Genomic DNA, 16739 nt, shown 5'->3' with positions numbered 1-16739 from the left:
ACTCATCTTAATACGACTTCCTAAACCTTACAGGGATCATTTGTTAACTTGCTGAAGTGCAGATTCACATTCAGTACATCTGAGGTCATTTTGTAATTTTTGTATTTGTAACATGCTCTAAGTGATGCTAAGACAAAAAATATAATATTGCATCCATATTCAATTATATTGCTTCTTATATATCAAGAAATTTTGTTTGAGAAGTATCCTTACATATTTATGCAAATATTCATTTTCTGTGGACTGAGACTGAGTGAACTCTGGCTATGGTTACAAGCTGCTGATAGGAAGAAGCACATTCGAATATGGTCTTGGGCAGTGCCTTCCTGAGAGCTAGGCCATGACCTTATTGGGTCATCAGTGTGAGCTCCTGTCATCACAGTCTCTTCAGGAAGTGCATTTCCCAGCAGTCCTCTCCTTCTCTGCTTTACTGTGGATTTTCTGAATCAGATGAGATTCAACCCTATCCATCCACATCCTGCCTGATGGACAGAGATGAGTGTCATGACAAATGAGAATTTCGCACACAATTTTTGTTTTTAATTATATTTTTATTATATATAGGTGTTGTATAAAAGAGTGACCATTAAACATAGTTTATTCATACAATGTATTTTGATCAATGTAGCCTCTTTCATTTTTCTACCCTATCCCTCTCTACTCAACCCCTTTCTTCCATGCATAGTTCCATATATAAATACTAAATATGAATTTATGGCTCTTATTACATCTGTATGGTACATGGAAGACCCTTTTCTGATTAAACTGGTAAACATTGGTGTAATATATGTCACTATGTAACTGTACCTAGTATATGGTTTCATAAATGTCTTAAATATGTTCTGTTTATTCACATATTGCCTATTTTTATCTAGCTATATGTGGATTTATTTGAATTGGTCCAGAAAGAAGGACAGATGGTTAGGGTGTGGAGATGCCTATATGACCTTTCTCCCAATACTTTCCAGTGACCTTCAAAGTTTGTCTGCATCTGAAAAGCTCTATCAGCAGATGCAGGCACCATGATAAGCAGATGGGGCAGCCCAGCCTCTCACCTTTGCTTCCCTGGAGGTTTATGTTATGGCTTGTATTACTGTGGGAGGGTAACTATTACTCTGTTGACAGTAATAAGTGGCAACATCTTCAGGCTGCAGGCTGCTTGCTGATGGTGAGAGTGAAACCTGTTCCCAATTGACCTCACTGAACCTTGATGGGAACCCAGATTGCAAAGTAGTTGTGTAACTGATCAGGAGTTTTGGAGCTTTCCCTGTTCTCTGCTGGTACCAATGTAAATCATTGCTAATACCCTGACTGGCCCTGCAAGTGATGGTAACTCTGTTGCCAAGAGATGCAGACAGGGATGAGGACTGGGCCAATTGCTCTCTGTAGCATATGCTAACAGAACTGCTTCAGGAAGATTTTTACAATTTTCTTCTTCCCTTTTTTTATGGTGATTTATAATCCTACCTAAAAGCTATACCCATTCCCTCCACTCCTCTAAAATTTCACTTCTAATCTTATCATCTGTTCCCTTGAATAGCCCCTACTACCTTTTCTGGTACAGATTTACTTCTCTACCGTGCACTGAAAGACGAAGCTGGTTCAAATAAAAAGATGGCAACTGGATACTGTATAGGTGTGAAAAACACCGGGTAAATTGTAGGGGATATATTGATAGGATGAGGAAGAGAGGCACCAAAAGCTGTTACTCAAGGATTTCGAAAGAAGCCAAGCTCTGAAGATAACATATTAAATTCTCCTGATCTATGCTCCAGGACATGACTTGTAAATTTCAAGTCTACACAGACTTTAGATACTGGAAAACATGGAGAGTTTGGGACAATGGCCTCAAACCCAAGCTGTGGGCACACATACACTGTCTAGGGTTGGGAGGCAAGAAGCTGACTAGCTGAGAGATGAGGTTAAAACTTAGGAGGAAGTGGGGATCAAAAGTCCTTTCCACCTACAATCAGTACAGTAGGTATACACAGGAAAGGAGATTGCTTATAGTCTGGGACATGAGCTGGAATAAAGCAACTTACAAAAGTAACATTTATAAAGGAATTTCTGCATCCCTAGATTTACTGTGATGCTGTGAATTTGGATTCAATCAAGCATCCTAGAACAGATGAGAAAGTAGCGATAAAATGGACCATATATATACAACATATATAAAGAAACATGAAATCCTGTAATCAGCAGCAAAATGAATGGAACTGGAGGACATTCTGCTAAAACAGGCAAAAAAAAATAAAGGTCATTATGTATGGTTTTTCTCATTTAAAGAAACTTAAAACAGAATAGTAATCATGTGGGCCTGAAAAGAGCTCCAGTTCAGGGGGCAGGAGGGTGAGCATAGAAAAAAAGTGGAAAGACATTATTAATGTACATAATAGAAGTGTATGGAGAATCCCAGAATCTCAGTAATAGGTTCAGCTAAAATATGTGAATAAAAATAGATATCAGAAAAGTAATGAAAAAAAACTGAAGCACATAATTTCTGCCAGGCTCTGGCGGCTCTTACATGTAGTATTCGCTACTCAGGTGGCTGAGATCTCAGGATTCTAGTTTGAAGTTGGCCTGGGAAGGAAAACCTGTGAGAAAAGTCCTGAGGTCAGTAGGCTGGGTTGATGGCACATGCAAATCATCAACAGCTAGTCAGGGTTAAACACAGTGTACAGCTGTCTCATCTTAGTAAGTCTACACATTCTGAGTCTCAGGAGACTGAGTTCAGGCAACAGAAGTTTCTTTTCCTGTGGGTGGAGCACACCACTGATCTCTTTGAGAATCAAAGATTCTTTTTTTTTTTTTCTTTCCTCATCTGAGACAAGACCTATCCATTAAAGTGTTAGTTCTAGAAATTTACAGATAACTTTTGGGCACCACAAATGTGTCACAGTCTGTCAGGAGCCAAAAGTTGAGTCTCTCAACATAATAGGCTTGACTATCTCATTGGAACATCTTGAGGCTGTTTACAGAATCCGACCTTTTCACCCTGCCCTAAGCAAATACCCTGCAGCTGCTAAAGACCTACCACCTTTTCACCTTGCCCTAAGCAAACATCCTACAGCTACTTCGGCCAATGAAAAAGCTTCCTTAATGGCCAATGAAAGAGCTTCCAAGCATATAAATACCCCTGTGTGAAAAATAAATATTTGCAGCTTGATCAGAATCCCTGTCTTGCTGTCATTCTTCCTGTCTCCTGTCCCTTCATTCCTTCTCGCTTAGGTTCACTGCCCTAGTTGACGTCCTGTGGGTCGGGACACAAGTCTTTATTTTGCAGAGCAGAAAGTTGGAATTGCTGTGATTCACTGATAATTCTTATGTGCCGACTTATCAGCACTGCTGTCCTATAATGCAATCCTTAGTGGTGAAATAAGAAGGTAAGGCATTGAAAAGAAAATAGTTAAACTTGTGTATTGTATAGTATAACCTTGTTTGCTCCTACATCTCTGGATTCCTTGTCCCAGAAGATCCATAAAAGCAAGTCTTTGTTAGAAATTTTTTTTTCCCCCTTTGAAAGGATCCATGAAAGGATGCTTCACATCCATGCCAGGGAACCAGGTGGAGGCAGGCAGGCACAGGAGAAAGATTATTACAAGGTTTATTAGAGGAGTCATATTTCCCCCAGAGAGAGAGAACATGGCAGCCTCCACTATCTAGGCAGTAGCAGGGTCTGGGGGTTAGAAAGTGAGGTAGATGAGAGTTCAGGTGGGTCTGGGCAGAGAGAGGGAGGGGCCAGTTGTATGGTAGGAACTCCTGGGCAGGGAGAAGCTATGGTCTGGGTGGAGGTGAGGGCCAAAATGGGCATAATGCTTACATTCCCTGCTCTGTTTTTTAATTAAAATAGGGATAGCAGGCCAGAGGGTATTGGTAGAGGCCATTTCTTTTGGACTGCATCCTGCTGTAAAGGGGTGAAGTAGTCTGGGGTCACCGTTTCATTGATTAGCCGGGTACTATCCAAGAAGCATCTGCTTGACAGTGGTTGGTAAAGGTCCTTCTTTTTCCATGGCAATAATTATCTAAAATTCAAGACAATTAATAAAAGGCAAAAAATTGTTGTTAATGCCCCAAGAGGGGAATATGCCATGGAGGGATTGATTCCCAGAAGGAGCTATCAAAGACCTGAAATTGCCTTTTCTGTCTTGGATTGGAGATATAGCATACCTGACTCCAGCATCCTGGAGGAGGGGTGTAAGACTTTTTCTGCTTTAGGATCACAGTAACCTGAGAAGGGGGTAGCAGAAATATTTAAAGATACCTGAGCCGATGGGTGTCTTGGGCTCTTTTGTCTACTTCCTGCTGGCCTAGGGGCATCAAGGAATCCCTGGAGCTGGGGTCTTTAGGGTCCAGGTCTGCACTTGGCAAGGCAGGGCAATGTAAGTGATGTCTCTGGTTGCCTGTAGGAACAGGATGGCCTTGACTTGTTCCCAGGTGGTATCCTGGATGGGGGATGTTATCTTCTTCAAAGAGACTTTTGGAAATATCAGACAAAAAGCTGACAAGGTGACAAGGTCAGTTAACATGAATGACATAGGAGAATACACATTGGCCATGGGCTGGAAATGTTTCATTTGGAGTATATGCCCAACTGAAGCCCGTTACAAGGAAGGAGGAATAACTGGACTCGGGGCAGAGAAGGCAGGAATGGGGTGTCTAGGATCTTTTGGGCAACTGGGTAGGGGAGAAAATCAGAAGCTACTATAAATATAAATAGCAAGCAACAAAGGCGAGATTGCTAACTTTTTGTCCAGTTAAAAGGTAGATGGCATCTACCCTGAACAACAGGAACCAATATACAAGGACACGTGCACCTCCATGTTTATTGCAGCACTGTTCGCAATAGCTAGGATATGGAAACAACCTAGATGCCCCACCACAGATGAATGGATCCAAAAATTGTGGTATCTATACACAATGGAATATTATGCAGCCATTAGAAATGACAAAATAATAGCATTTGCAGGGAAATGGATGGAGCTAGAAGGAATCATGTTGAGCGAGGTAAGCCAAGAACGAAGAGACAAACAGTACATGGTCTCCCTGATAAGTGGATGATAAATCCAAAATGTTAGGTGATATGACAAAACTAATAGGACTTAAGAAACAAAGAACTCCCACTCATCTGGTTGAACCACTACCAAATATCCCCATGCTGCTGATCACATATATGGTATATAACATGTGAGCACCGTTATATATTACAGACTGTGATAGACAATTTGCTCCAGGAAAGTTAGAATGAACTTGTGACTTTAAATGAGCATCATTATTCCACAATACTGTGAATTTCTGGAAATTAAGCAATCACTTAATCACAATCAAAAAAAAAAAAAAAAGAACCTTGGGGAAGGGAGGGAGGGAGGGGATGGTAGGGGGAAAACAATGGAGGGGGTAACAATGTTCAAGAGGAAGTGTACTCATTACCTCACTCATGTAACTGTAACCCTCTGTATAGTATCTTTACAATAAAAAAATTAAAAAAAAAAAAGGTAGATGGGTATGGACATTAGGAGGGCAAGCAACTATTTCTCTTGAATTCCCGGCTTTGATTAATTTTGAAAGGACGAGCATAAAGTGACTCCATTTAGGATATCATCTTCTCTTAGTCCTCTCCATGATTTTCCATTGTCAGGACTTTGTCCTGATGGGTGTCTCAGCGTCTGTTGCTGGGATAGCTTGTCCCAGTTGGCATTTACAGTTTGGACTCAAGGCCTCTGCACTGTCCCTGAGCACTTCTGCTCAAGGCTAGTGCTCTACCACGTAAGAGTCACAATGCCACTTTCAGCCTTCGGCTGGAAACTTAGAGGTGACTCTTGAGCCATGCTTCCAGTCTGGCTCTGTGCTGATTAGCTGGGAAATGGAGTTTTAGAGGGATTCTTTGTGCCCAGGATGGCTTTGAACTGTGATAAAAGGAATCTTTGCTACAAAAGCCCTTTTTATTTCCAATTAAAGCAACAAAGAGATCAATGAGATAGTTACCTATAACTTGTTAACAATTGACTAACAATTACTTGTCAAGAGTTTTTAATAAAACCCAGTAGATGTTTTTAAACTGGCATTGATTGGTGCTCTAAGTACCGCCCATTGCCTCTGGCCAGCCTGTTTAAAGTGGCTGATACCTTGGGCTACTGCAAGGTAGCCTGTTTAGCACTCAGGTTTATAAAAGCATTTTTCTGACTGGCTTAGGAAACTGATTTACGCAGATCTCAATAGGGACACAATCTCAGTTCTCTGGTAATCTTAATTTATCTCTTTTATCTTGAACTAAACCTTTAGCACAATTTAAATTTTAAACTATTTTGTCTGGGAGGCCAGCCACTCCCCACAGCTTCCCAAATTTTCACAAAGGGGACTCCATTTTTAATCCCTTTTTCTAAAGTTCCTTTTGTAAGATTTTTAAAAAGAGGTTGAGTAAGAACAGCACCATGCATGTGGTATTCAAGTAAGGGGTAGGTTTATTCATCCTTCTGGCTGGCACCAGGCCATGTTGTTGGCACTACATGCAGCTGGGAAAGGCCTGGGAAAGAGAGTGTCTAGCCCTAGGCTAGACCTTATCTAAGGTAGGGGTGGGGAAAAGTGTGGCTACATTGAATCCAGATGTGACCTCTTCCAGGTGTGCCAGATGCCTAGGTAATGCAAGTACTGGGCAGATACTTTTGCTGTGAGAAGTGTGGAGTCTACTGGCCATCCAGAAGTGGACCTTACAACTTTAATCTGCATTTATATGCTTCATTGAAACACTGGGCTAAACCCTTTACCTTTAGGCTGTTTATCATTTGGTCATACACCCCTATGGTCTAACTTGCAGGGATTAACATTTACAGAAGCCAAATATCTGAGGTGGCTTGTGTTTTAGCCAAGTTAGCAGGCTTTTGGTCACGTGTGATGGAACAAGGCCAGAGTCTGGGTGAGGCTATAGCATTTGTATGTGGCATCTGTCACTGGTTACCTGCAAAAATTTCTATATATACTGGTTAAAGACCTGGTTTACACTGGCTTTTGCAGGCTGGTGCCACTGGTTTAGGCAGCTGTGCCTGGGCATAGTCACTTTGGTCCCTTGATCTTAAAGGGAGTTGATCAGCGCACAGGGGAGAATATGGAGAATTAAAACCTTAGCCTTAGTTTCTTTGGCTTATAGTCAGGTCAAAAAGTTTTAAAGCAATTTAAATTAATCACAGCTTCCATTGACAAAGATTTTTAGTAAGCAGAGTGCTTGGCAACCTTGACAAGTACACAGACAGATACATATGTTTGTGCACAGATTATAGAAAGGGCTTAGAATTTTTAAATCATCCATTTAAGTTTTTTGGAATTTTACTTTGCCTAATTATGATGGAATCACGTGGTCAGTTTAAAACACAAAACTTGGCCACCAACAAACTTTTAGTACACAGGAGACAAGAACAGACACATGACATGATATAATGGTGCAGCTGGTCAGGTCAGAGGTCAGAGGTCACAGAATCAAGTTGAGGTTGGCACAAAATCAAGTTGGTGCAAGATAGCAGCTGAGCTCCCATGAAGCCAAGATGGCGTACCTGCCACATGGTCAATGCTAGAACGAACTAAAGATTTAGACAGTGAGGGTGCATTGCTTCTGGCACAACTGGAGCTTCAGGTTCTGCCCCCACTACAAAGGCAGAGGAGGGGTCCAGTAAGGCAATGGGGGCCTCACAGAGGAGGCCCTTCAAGGGAGGGGGACTTGCAGGAGAAGCCACATAGGTGGGGGCTTCACACAGGAGGCCACAGAGGAAGGGGCAGTTGTGAAGGAAGCTACAAATGGGGTACTTCACTGGGGTAGCCACAAATGAGGGGGTACCTCGCTGGGGAGGCTGCAAAAGTGGGTACCTCACTGGGGAGGCTGCAGAAGTGGGGCACCTCACAGGGAAGGCCACAAAAGAGGGGGTCCACAGAGAAGGAGTTTAAACTTAAACTCATCCATGCTTGAGAGAGAGAGAGAGAGAGAGAGAGAGAGAGAGAGAGAGAGAGAGAGAGAGAGAGAAGAGAGAGAGAGAGAGAGAGAGAGAGAGAGAAAGAGAGAGAGAGAGAGAGAAAGAGAGAGAGAGAGAGAGAGGTCTAATTGCCCGAGAGCTCACATAAATTTGGGGTCAAATTTGATTGTAAGAAAATTTAGTTCTGTACTTTTCCATGGTAAGTGACCGGAGCCAAAAGCTAGCTGCAGAGCAGTGCAATGTAGCTCGAACAAGGACCTACCCATGAGAAGGATCATCACCCTCTCCACAGTGGTCCTTGGCCATGGAAGGCCTAAAGGGCAGGGGAGGGGGGGAGAGAGGGCACTTGGCCAAGATTTCAGTCAGATGGAAGCGGTACAGAAATCAGAAACCCGGACTCCAGTCAACTGGTCACTGCCTGGGGTAGGACTTAATTAGCCGGTAGCAGGTAGAGTGATCAGTCAGAAGAAAGTTACCTTGTGGGTCCTCTGTTCATCAGAGTGTAGGCTCTCAGGTTAGTCCTGGGGAAGCTGGTCGGACCCCCATCCGAAGTGGAGGGGGGTAGCAAATCCACTGGGGAACCTGGCCCCATAGGGCCACCAATGAAAGGATCAATGAAAGGATGCTTCATATCCATGCCAGGGGATCACGTGGAGGCAGGCAGGCACAGGAGAAAGATTATTACAAGGTTTATTAGAGGAGCCATATTTCTCCCAGAGAGAGAATGCATGGCAGCCTTCACTATCTAGATAGCAGCAGGGTTTAGGGGTTAGGAAGTGAGGTAGATGGGAGTTCTAGTGGGTCAGGGCAGAGAGAGGGAGGGGCCAGCTCTATGGTAGGAACTCCAGGGCAGGGAGGAGCTCAGGTCTGGCTGGAGCTCAGGACCAAAGGTGAGCATAATGCTTACACCTTTCACAGTGAAACCATCTTTTCTACCAACCTAGCTCTGTGCGTAATGTCAAATGTCCATGTGTCTTCACCCAAGCTACTGTGTTGAGAAGCAGAGATTATCCTTGAAAAGGAGCATAAATTTCCAGTTATCCTGAAGCCCATTGAAGTATCTAAACCTGCACATGTCTCCTTCACTTGGTTGGCTCTTCTAATAATTAAGAGAACAGTCTGGGAAGGTGGCTCAGTGATAGAGTGCTTGCCTTGCATGTTTGAGGCCCTGGGTTCAATTCCTCAGCACTACATAAGCAGAAAAAGCCAGAAGTGGTGCTGTGGATCAAGTGGTAGAGGACTAGCCTTGAGTTGAAGAGCTGAGGGACAGCGCCCAGGCCCAGAATTCAGGCCCACGACTGACAAAAACCAAAAACCAAAAAACAACACCATGTTCCACACCTGGGTTAAAGACACTAAGCCTAAGCAGAGTGAATAGAACCCTAAAAATGAAGATTATGTTAGAATATATGAACAGAGTCTTAGAACTAGCAGCACATGAAAATGTCATCCATATTGGGAGGAGGCTACATGGGTCTGTGAAGCAAGAATGAGACAGAATCTCAGTGTTGTTTGGATTTGCATTTCTTTTATGTCCAGAAATATTGAACAACTCTTCATGTGTCTATTGGCCATTCTTATTTCTTCTTCAGAGAAATCTTCCTTCAAGTCTTTAGCCCACATATTAATGTGGTTGTTTCTTTAAGGATTTGTTTTGGGGTATTTATTTTTTGAGCTCTAAATATATTTTAGATATGAGGCTCTTGTCTGATGCCTAGCTAATACAGACCTTTTCCATTCTGTGGGACAATCATATGCTTGGCCCCCTCAACTTACACTTGGTTCTATTTTTATTAACACACCATAGTGTGACATAGTCATGACAGCCCTAACCTGAGTACAAACAGATGAGGATTAAACAAAATGTGCATTAAAAATATTCTTATGCAGATCTTAGGTGAGTTACTTTGTTAGTTGTGTTTGTTTCCTTTGTGTCAAGAAATAGTTACTTTGTTAGTTGTGTTTGTTTCCTTTGGGTCAAGAAATAGTTCTGTTTAAGAAGACTCCCTTCCATATTTCATGCAAATACCTCATTTTCCATGGACTGAGACTGCCTGAAACTCTTGCTATGGTTGCAAGTTGCTGACAGGAAGAGGCACATGTGAACATGATCTTGGGCAATGCCTTCCTGGATATTCTGAGATATGGGCCATGCCCTCACTGTGTCATCAGCTGTGAACTCCTCTCATTACAATCTCTTCAGGAAATACATTTCCCAGCACTCAATCCATAACCTACAAAGAAATGGAGGAAATGGGAGTGCAGACAAATGAAAACTTCATACAGGTTTCTTCTGTTGTCATATATATTTTATTATCTATAAGTAGTTGTACAAAAGAGTTGCCATTAAATATGTAAGTTTATAAATACAATGTACCTTGATGTCACCTTTTTTCATCTTTCTACCTCATCCCTCTCTATCCTATCCCTTTCTTACATACACATCCCATGTACAAGGAACTACAGCCACACAGAATCGAGAGGACATTTTCCACATGAGGAATCAAAAATAACTGATCACAGGATGTGAAGCTACAGTGAAATTAGAAAGCCCCAACATGGAGATCAGCATGTGGTGACATACTGCATTGCGTAGTGTAGGAAGTCACATTTGGGAACAGATGAGCAGAGTATTCACCTGGAACTGAACATTATCATTTGAAGTAGTGGCTATGGGTGCACAAAGGTTACACAGTTGCTCAAAGTAATATAGCCCACAGCTAAGTCATTGTCCAGTCAGAGACTTCTTCAGTATCACTCACTATATAAACTGTATCTGAGTCTTGATTTGACAATCTCCTCCTACATGCACAACATTAAGACTATTTGCACCACATGATAACATAACTGCTCCAGGAGGATTTTACCATGTTCTTCCTCCTTCTTTTGATGATGATTTATAATTTTACTGTTGAAAAGCTATACTGATCCCTTCAAATTCTCTTTATCTTCTGTTCTTCTCATATGGGCCTGTCAATCTCTGTTACTGCCTTTACTGGGAGAAATTTGCTCTCTCTACCATTCATTGTAGGACAAAGCTGGTACTAAATAAAGAAAATGTAGCTGGCTGCTGGGTAGGTATGAAAGCCACCTGGCACATCAGTGGGGACATGATAATAGAGTCACAAAATGAGACCCCAAGAATACCTATTCAAGTGGGGTTGTAAGTAGCCAGGCTCTTAGGACTACACTTTAAATTCTCATGATCCATGCTCCAGGTCTGGCTTCAGCAACATGTGTCTTATGGATCTCAAGTCCTCACAGACTTCAGGAACTGGAATACATGGAAGAATTTGAAGCAATGACCTCAAGCCAAAGATGTGGGCTGGCTTCTACTTGCCTGGGTTGTGAGGGAAGGAGTTCCTGTCTGAGAGATGTAGCTGAGGATAGGAGAAAGGGGAGACCAGAAGAGCTTTCTGTGGATCTTCCTGGAAGAAGGAAGAGCCCCAAGAAAAGAAAGTGATTATAATCTAGGGCATGAACTGAAAGATGTCTAAGACCTAGGAGAAAGTCTGAGAGACCCAGATTTCAGAGCAGGGCTTACTCTGTGGGAAGGATGCTTCAGGGCTTCTGAGGGGAATCAGCAGGATCCTCAGGACAGAGTTGTTGTACTTATTATATATAGGTGGAAAAGCACTTCATAAAGGAATGAATGCAGAAGTTATATGTCTATTGTACATATGCATTAAATTAGCTATTAGATTAACAATTTAGTAAATATAATTTTAATTGTTTAACACATCATTTTAAATTCTGACCCTGAGAATCACCACACAGCCTTCCTCACTCTTAGCCTGAGCATCATGAAGCTCAGGATACAATCTGTGCCCTTGAGGACAAGTAGTGACCTGCTCACTGCAGAGGACTCCAGGGATCTGCTGGGGACAGCACTGACACTGCAGCCCCCCCTCACCTCCCACATGTTATGTGCCCATGTTCCCTTCAAGGCTGCATATCTTCAGGGTCAACCATCCTTCTCTTACCTTTCTGATCTCTACTTAATAACATCAGTACAGGAATCTTGGTGGAAGTGTCATCAGGTGTGATTATACTTTCAAATTAAAGTATGAAATAGAAACTTTCACATGGGGGACATGACCCCTCTAAAAGCATGGTCCCAGCTGCCTATGTACCCTGAAAGCCTAGAATAGAGCTCCCCAGTTTCTTGCTGTTATTGATAAAGGGCAGTATTACCCATGCTTTCCCAGGGTTTAGAAGGTCAAGATTTGGATTTTTCTCCTTGTGTGCATTGTTTGTCAACTAGTGACAACTTTGTGACAAATCAATAGGTAAGCTTTTCATTTGGAGTTTAGTCTTGGTTATATTATATTAAATGATTACCTCAAACAGTTCTGCAAGAGAGTCCCAGTATTTTCTATGTGAAATTTTGCCATTTTATTTGTTTTTACCTCTTGCTCAACTGTATTTTATGTATATTAATAGCATGAAGTGATTTCTTGATAATTCTACACCTAAATGCATTGTACTTTCAAAATTTTCACTATTCACTTTATATTTCCAGTCTTTTCCTGTCTAACACATACCATATTTCTGACAGTAGGTAATAGAATCCATTATTCACAAATGTATGTGTGTATGTATGGATTATACTATATATATTACATTATACTTAATTCATATTCAATCATTAGTGCCTTTGCTCCCTTCCTTTCCCCCTAATCTATCTCCTTAAACATTTTCCCTTTTTGGCATTCATGACCCATTATTGATTTTTATTGTCACTACTACTTAATGATTATTATTATTATTTCATCATCATCATCATCATCATCATCATCATCATCATCATCATCATTTAGGTTCAACAAATGAGTGGGGCCTTGGACAATTTGCTTTGGGATCCCAACTTATATCACTCAACATGATCTCTAGTTCCATTCATTTTTCAGTATATTATAGATTTCATTTTCATCTTCCCCTCTGTCCTTGCTACTGATCTAGGGAATTACCAGCCTCAGGACTTTACTAAAATACCTCCTTATCTTTGTCCATCATAGTGCTTGAACTCAGGACCTGTACACTCTCCCTGAGATATTTTGCTCAAGGTTAGCACTCTAGCACATTGAGCCCCAGCTCCACTTCTGATTTTCTGGTAGTTAACTGGAAATAAGTGTCTCAAAGACTTTCTTGCCCAAGCTGGCTTAACTGAGATGCTTAGATCTCAGCTTCATAAGTAGTTTGGATCGAGCCACCAGTACCCAGCATGAGCCACCAGTACCCAGCAAGACCTCATTTTAAAGAGTGAACAGAGGAGTACTAATATGTTAAGACAAAGTCAAGCTGAGCCTTCATCTCAGACTTAGAAGGGAAAACACTATGCAAGTCAGGAAGTGCTTGCATCAGTTTAAGAGGAGGAAAGAGAAGGCAAAGGTCTCTCTTGTGACCAAGTAGAAATCATATCCACCTGAATACCACATCACAGATGCTCTGAAATACAGATTTGTGTTTTCTATAAAACAACAGAAGCCTTGTCTGGTTGGTGCCCCTGAGTCTGAGATGGAAGAAAGATAAAATTGAGAAGATTGTCACTGACCACCTGGACCAAACCCCCACTGAACCTCCAAGCCTTGCTCTAGCTGAGAAGCACTATCTGTAGGAAAAGGCCCCAGGAGGAACAGCTGGGGCAGTCCAGCCTCTCACTTCTGCTTCCCTGGGAGGTTTATGTTATGGCTTGTATCACTGTGGGAGGGTAACTACTACCCTGTTGACAGTAATAAGTTGCAAAGTCTTCAGGCTGAACGCTGCTGATGGTGAGAGTGTACTCTTCCCCAGATCCACTGCCACTGAATCTGGATGGGACCCCAGTTTGCAAGTTGCTTTGCAAGGAGCTTTCCTTGGTTTCTGCTGATACCATTGTAAATAATCACGAATGCCCTGACTGGCTCTGCAAGTGATAGAGACTCTGTCTCCTACTGACGTGGACAAGTAGGATGGAGACTGGGTCATCAGAATGTCACATCTGGCACCTGATATTGGAAACAAAAGACAAATATCAACACAATTAATTATGCTCTGAGACCGTTCATGAAGAATGAGGCAACACTGTTAACACTGGGATGAGTAAATTCCTAGCATCTCCTTCCTTACTTGGGAGCCAGAGCAGCAGGAGCCCCAGGAGCTGAGCAGGAGTCCTCATGTCCATGCTGTGTGCTGACTGCAACTGACTCCTGCACAGGGTGTGAGCAGACTATAAAGAAATTCTCAGGGCAGTAGACTGTGCACTATGCACATGCAAAATCCTCAAGTAGTGGGCAGAGCTGCAGGCCTGGCCCAGAAGCAGGCTGGCTGAAATGCCTGTCAAAGCCCAGAACTAAAGTCACCAGGGGTGGGGTCTCAAGAAACCGGCACAGAACAAATTTGTCCTCAGAAAATGTTTTTAAAGGAGGGTGTGACAATGATCAATAGGAAATGGACTCATTACCTTACTCATGTAACTGTAACTCCTCTGTACAATATCTTTACAATAAAATATACATTAAAAGAAAATGAACGGACAGTGTTACTGGAAAAGAAGGGTGGCCCTTAGTCTCCATCCATCTACCCCCACCCCAGACAACTTCTTTTTTCTTACTGAAGAAAGAACCACTGACCTCCCCATTGACTCATTAGGTATCAGTTCCCAATGTATCTAGCTCTTTGTTCTTTGTGAGCATTAAGCCTGACTCCTGATGGCAATGAGTCTGAGGCTTCCTCTCTCCACCTAGTGGAGGAGCCTGACCCATCCTGAATTACTTCTCAGCTCCCTCACTCCACCTCTGAAATGGGTTAAGATCTGTACTTCCCTAACTCTGGATTTTTAACTGCTTGAACAGGATCTGTCTGTCATGTTAGTGAAGTGAAACATTTTTTAATGTTAAATAAACTTTAGTGCCTCTAAAATAATAAAAAAAGAAAAGAAAATGAAAATCTATGCATTTATACAAAAAAAAAAAATATTTTTCCTTGGAGACCTAAGGCAGATTGACTCTATTGTTCTCTACTGCTCTTTTTTTTTATAAGTGCATTTTAATTTTGACATGATCCATGCTATGCTTTTCTTTTTTCTTTTTTTTTCTTTTTTTTCAAGTTGGTTGTAGGGCCTGAACTCTGGGCCTGTGCGTTGTCCCTCAGCTCTTCAGCTCAAGGCAAGCACTCTACCACTTGAGGCACAGCACCACTTCCACTGCTAATTTGGGGCTGAGGAATCAAACCCAGGCCCTCATGCATGCAAGGCAAGCACTCTACCACTGAGCCACTCTCCCAGCCCCATGCTATAGTTTCATGACAGCTTTTTATATAATTAAGTCACTTGGAAAAAATTTAAACAGTTTTACAATTAAAATAATTATAGAAGACTGCTGTTCTGTTACTAGATATTATAAGACCAGATTCCCAGAATTTTCACTGTTTCCCTGTCATATCCAAAAGAATAATCATAATCAGTATTACCTAGAAATTGATAAGTGATGACACTAATCATAGGTAGGTAGGTAGTTGGCTAGGTAGAAGTAGATAGATAGAAATGTACATATGTAGGGAAGTAGAAAAAAGAAAAAAATAGAAATTTAAGGAAAGAATAAAGGAAGCAAGGAAGGAAAGAAAATCCAGAAAGCTGCCTAGGTAGCTAGGTGGCTTAAATTTTACTTTAAAAATACTATGCAAAAACAAAATTGGTGCAATAAAAATATCATGATCTGCAAGGTATAGACCATCCCCTGGTCTTTGCATTGGTGCCCTGCACACTCCTGATAAATGACTGTTTTTCTTTGGTGAATGTTCTTTCCCAATGCCTCCCTCCAGGACAGTTCATATAAGCTCCCCTAACCACCCCCAGCTTCTACTAAGGAAAGAATTTGATGTTATCTCTAGCTTAGTGAGCATTACACATTTTTACACCAGATATTTCCTAAGCTTTTGGATGTCATGTGTCTCCTATCTTTATTATCTGAAGCTGAGGCTCCTCAGAAGCTGAGTTTTTCTCTAAACCATGGACTCATATCTACTTCAGTGTACTCCATTTCACACATCTGTGTGTTCCTACATCACCCATTTTGTCTATTGTCTAAGTGAAGGTATAGACTAAGTGACGGTGTTTTTAATGACTGAGTTTAGGGATTATGACTCAAATAGGCATGGAAAGGGTAAAATGCAACATGCCAAAGGATGAAGACTAGGAACTGGAGATAAAAATAAAGAGTGGACATCTTCAGACAGTGATGACAAAGACCCAGTCAGTGAAGTTAGAGTAAGTGTGGAGGCCTTCGCACATGAGGATCAATCTATACTACACCCAAACAAGAACATAAAGTGAATGGCCTTTGGGAAAACTTTTGTTTACAATGGGCTGAAAATTCTGTGACAATGCATTAAATGGGAGAAGCCTAAGAAAAAGAAACATTTGTGTTAGGAGTACTCTTAAATGTAGCTGTGATACAAAACAATGTATGTTTGTGCTTCCATTCCTTTTCATGACATAAAGCCTATAAATCCCTTGGAACTTTGGGGAGGGGAGAGGGGAGAAAGGATACAGAGAGAGAGAGAGAGAGAGAGAGAGAGAGAGAGAGAGAGAGAGAGAGAGAGAGAGAGAGAGAGAGAGAGAGAGAGAGAGAGAGAGAGAGAGAGAGAGAGAGAGAGAGAGACAGAGAGAGAGAAACAGAGAGTGAGAAACAGAGAGAGAGAAACAGAGTCAGAGACAGGGACAGAGAGAGAAAGAGAGAAATAGAGTCAGAGACAGAGACAGAGGAGAGAGAAACAGTCAGAGACAGAGAGAGAGAGAGAGAGAGA

At 41.8% G+C, this 16739-nt stretch overlaps 1 gene segment (V, D, J or C); it reads right to left on the bottom strand.

Annotated features, from left to right (window-relative positions):
• Window positions 1-13652: 13652 nt before the first annotated feature.
• Window positions 13653-14141, bottom strand: LOC138804375 (immunoglobulin kappa variable 1-9-like). The segment is given in 2 exon segments: window positions 13653-13942; window positions 14064-14141. Coding segments are annotated over 2 exon segments (345 nt in total).
• Between the last annotated feature and the right edge of the window lie 2598 nt (window positions 14142-16739).

This window comes from Dipodomys merriami, unplaced genomic scaffold (genome assembly GCF_024711535.1).
Source record: "Dipodomys merriami isolate MVZ:Mamm:240054 unplaced genomic scaffold, mDipMer1.0.p SCAF_36, whole genome shotgun sequence".
Taxonomy (NCBI): Eukaryota; Metazoa; Chordata; class Mammalia; order Rodentia; family Heteromyidae; genus Dipodomys; species Dipodomys merriami.
The sequence above is the reverse complement of the archived record's forward strand: the minus strand, read 5'-3'. Positions and strand labels throughout refer to the sequence as shown.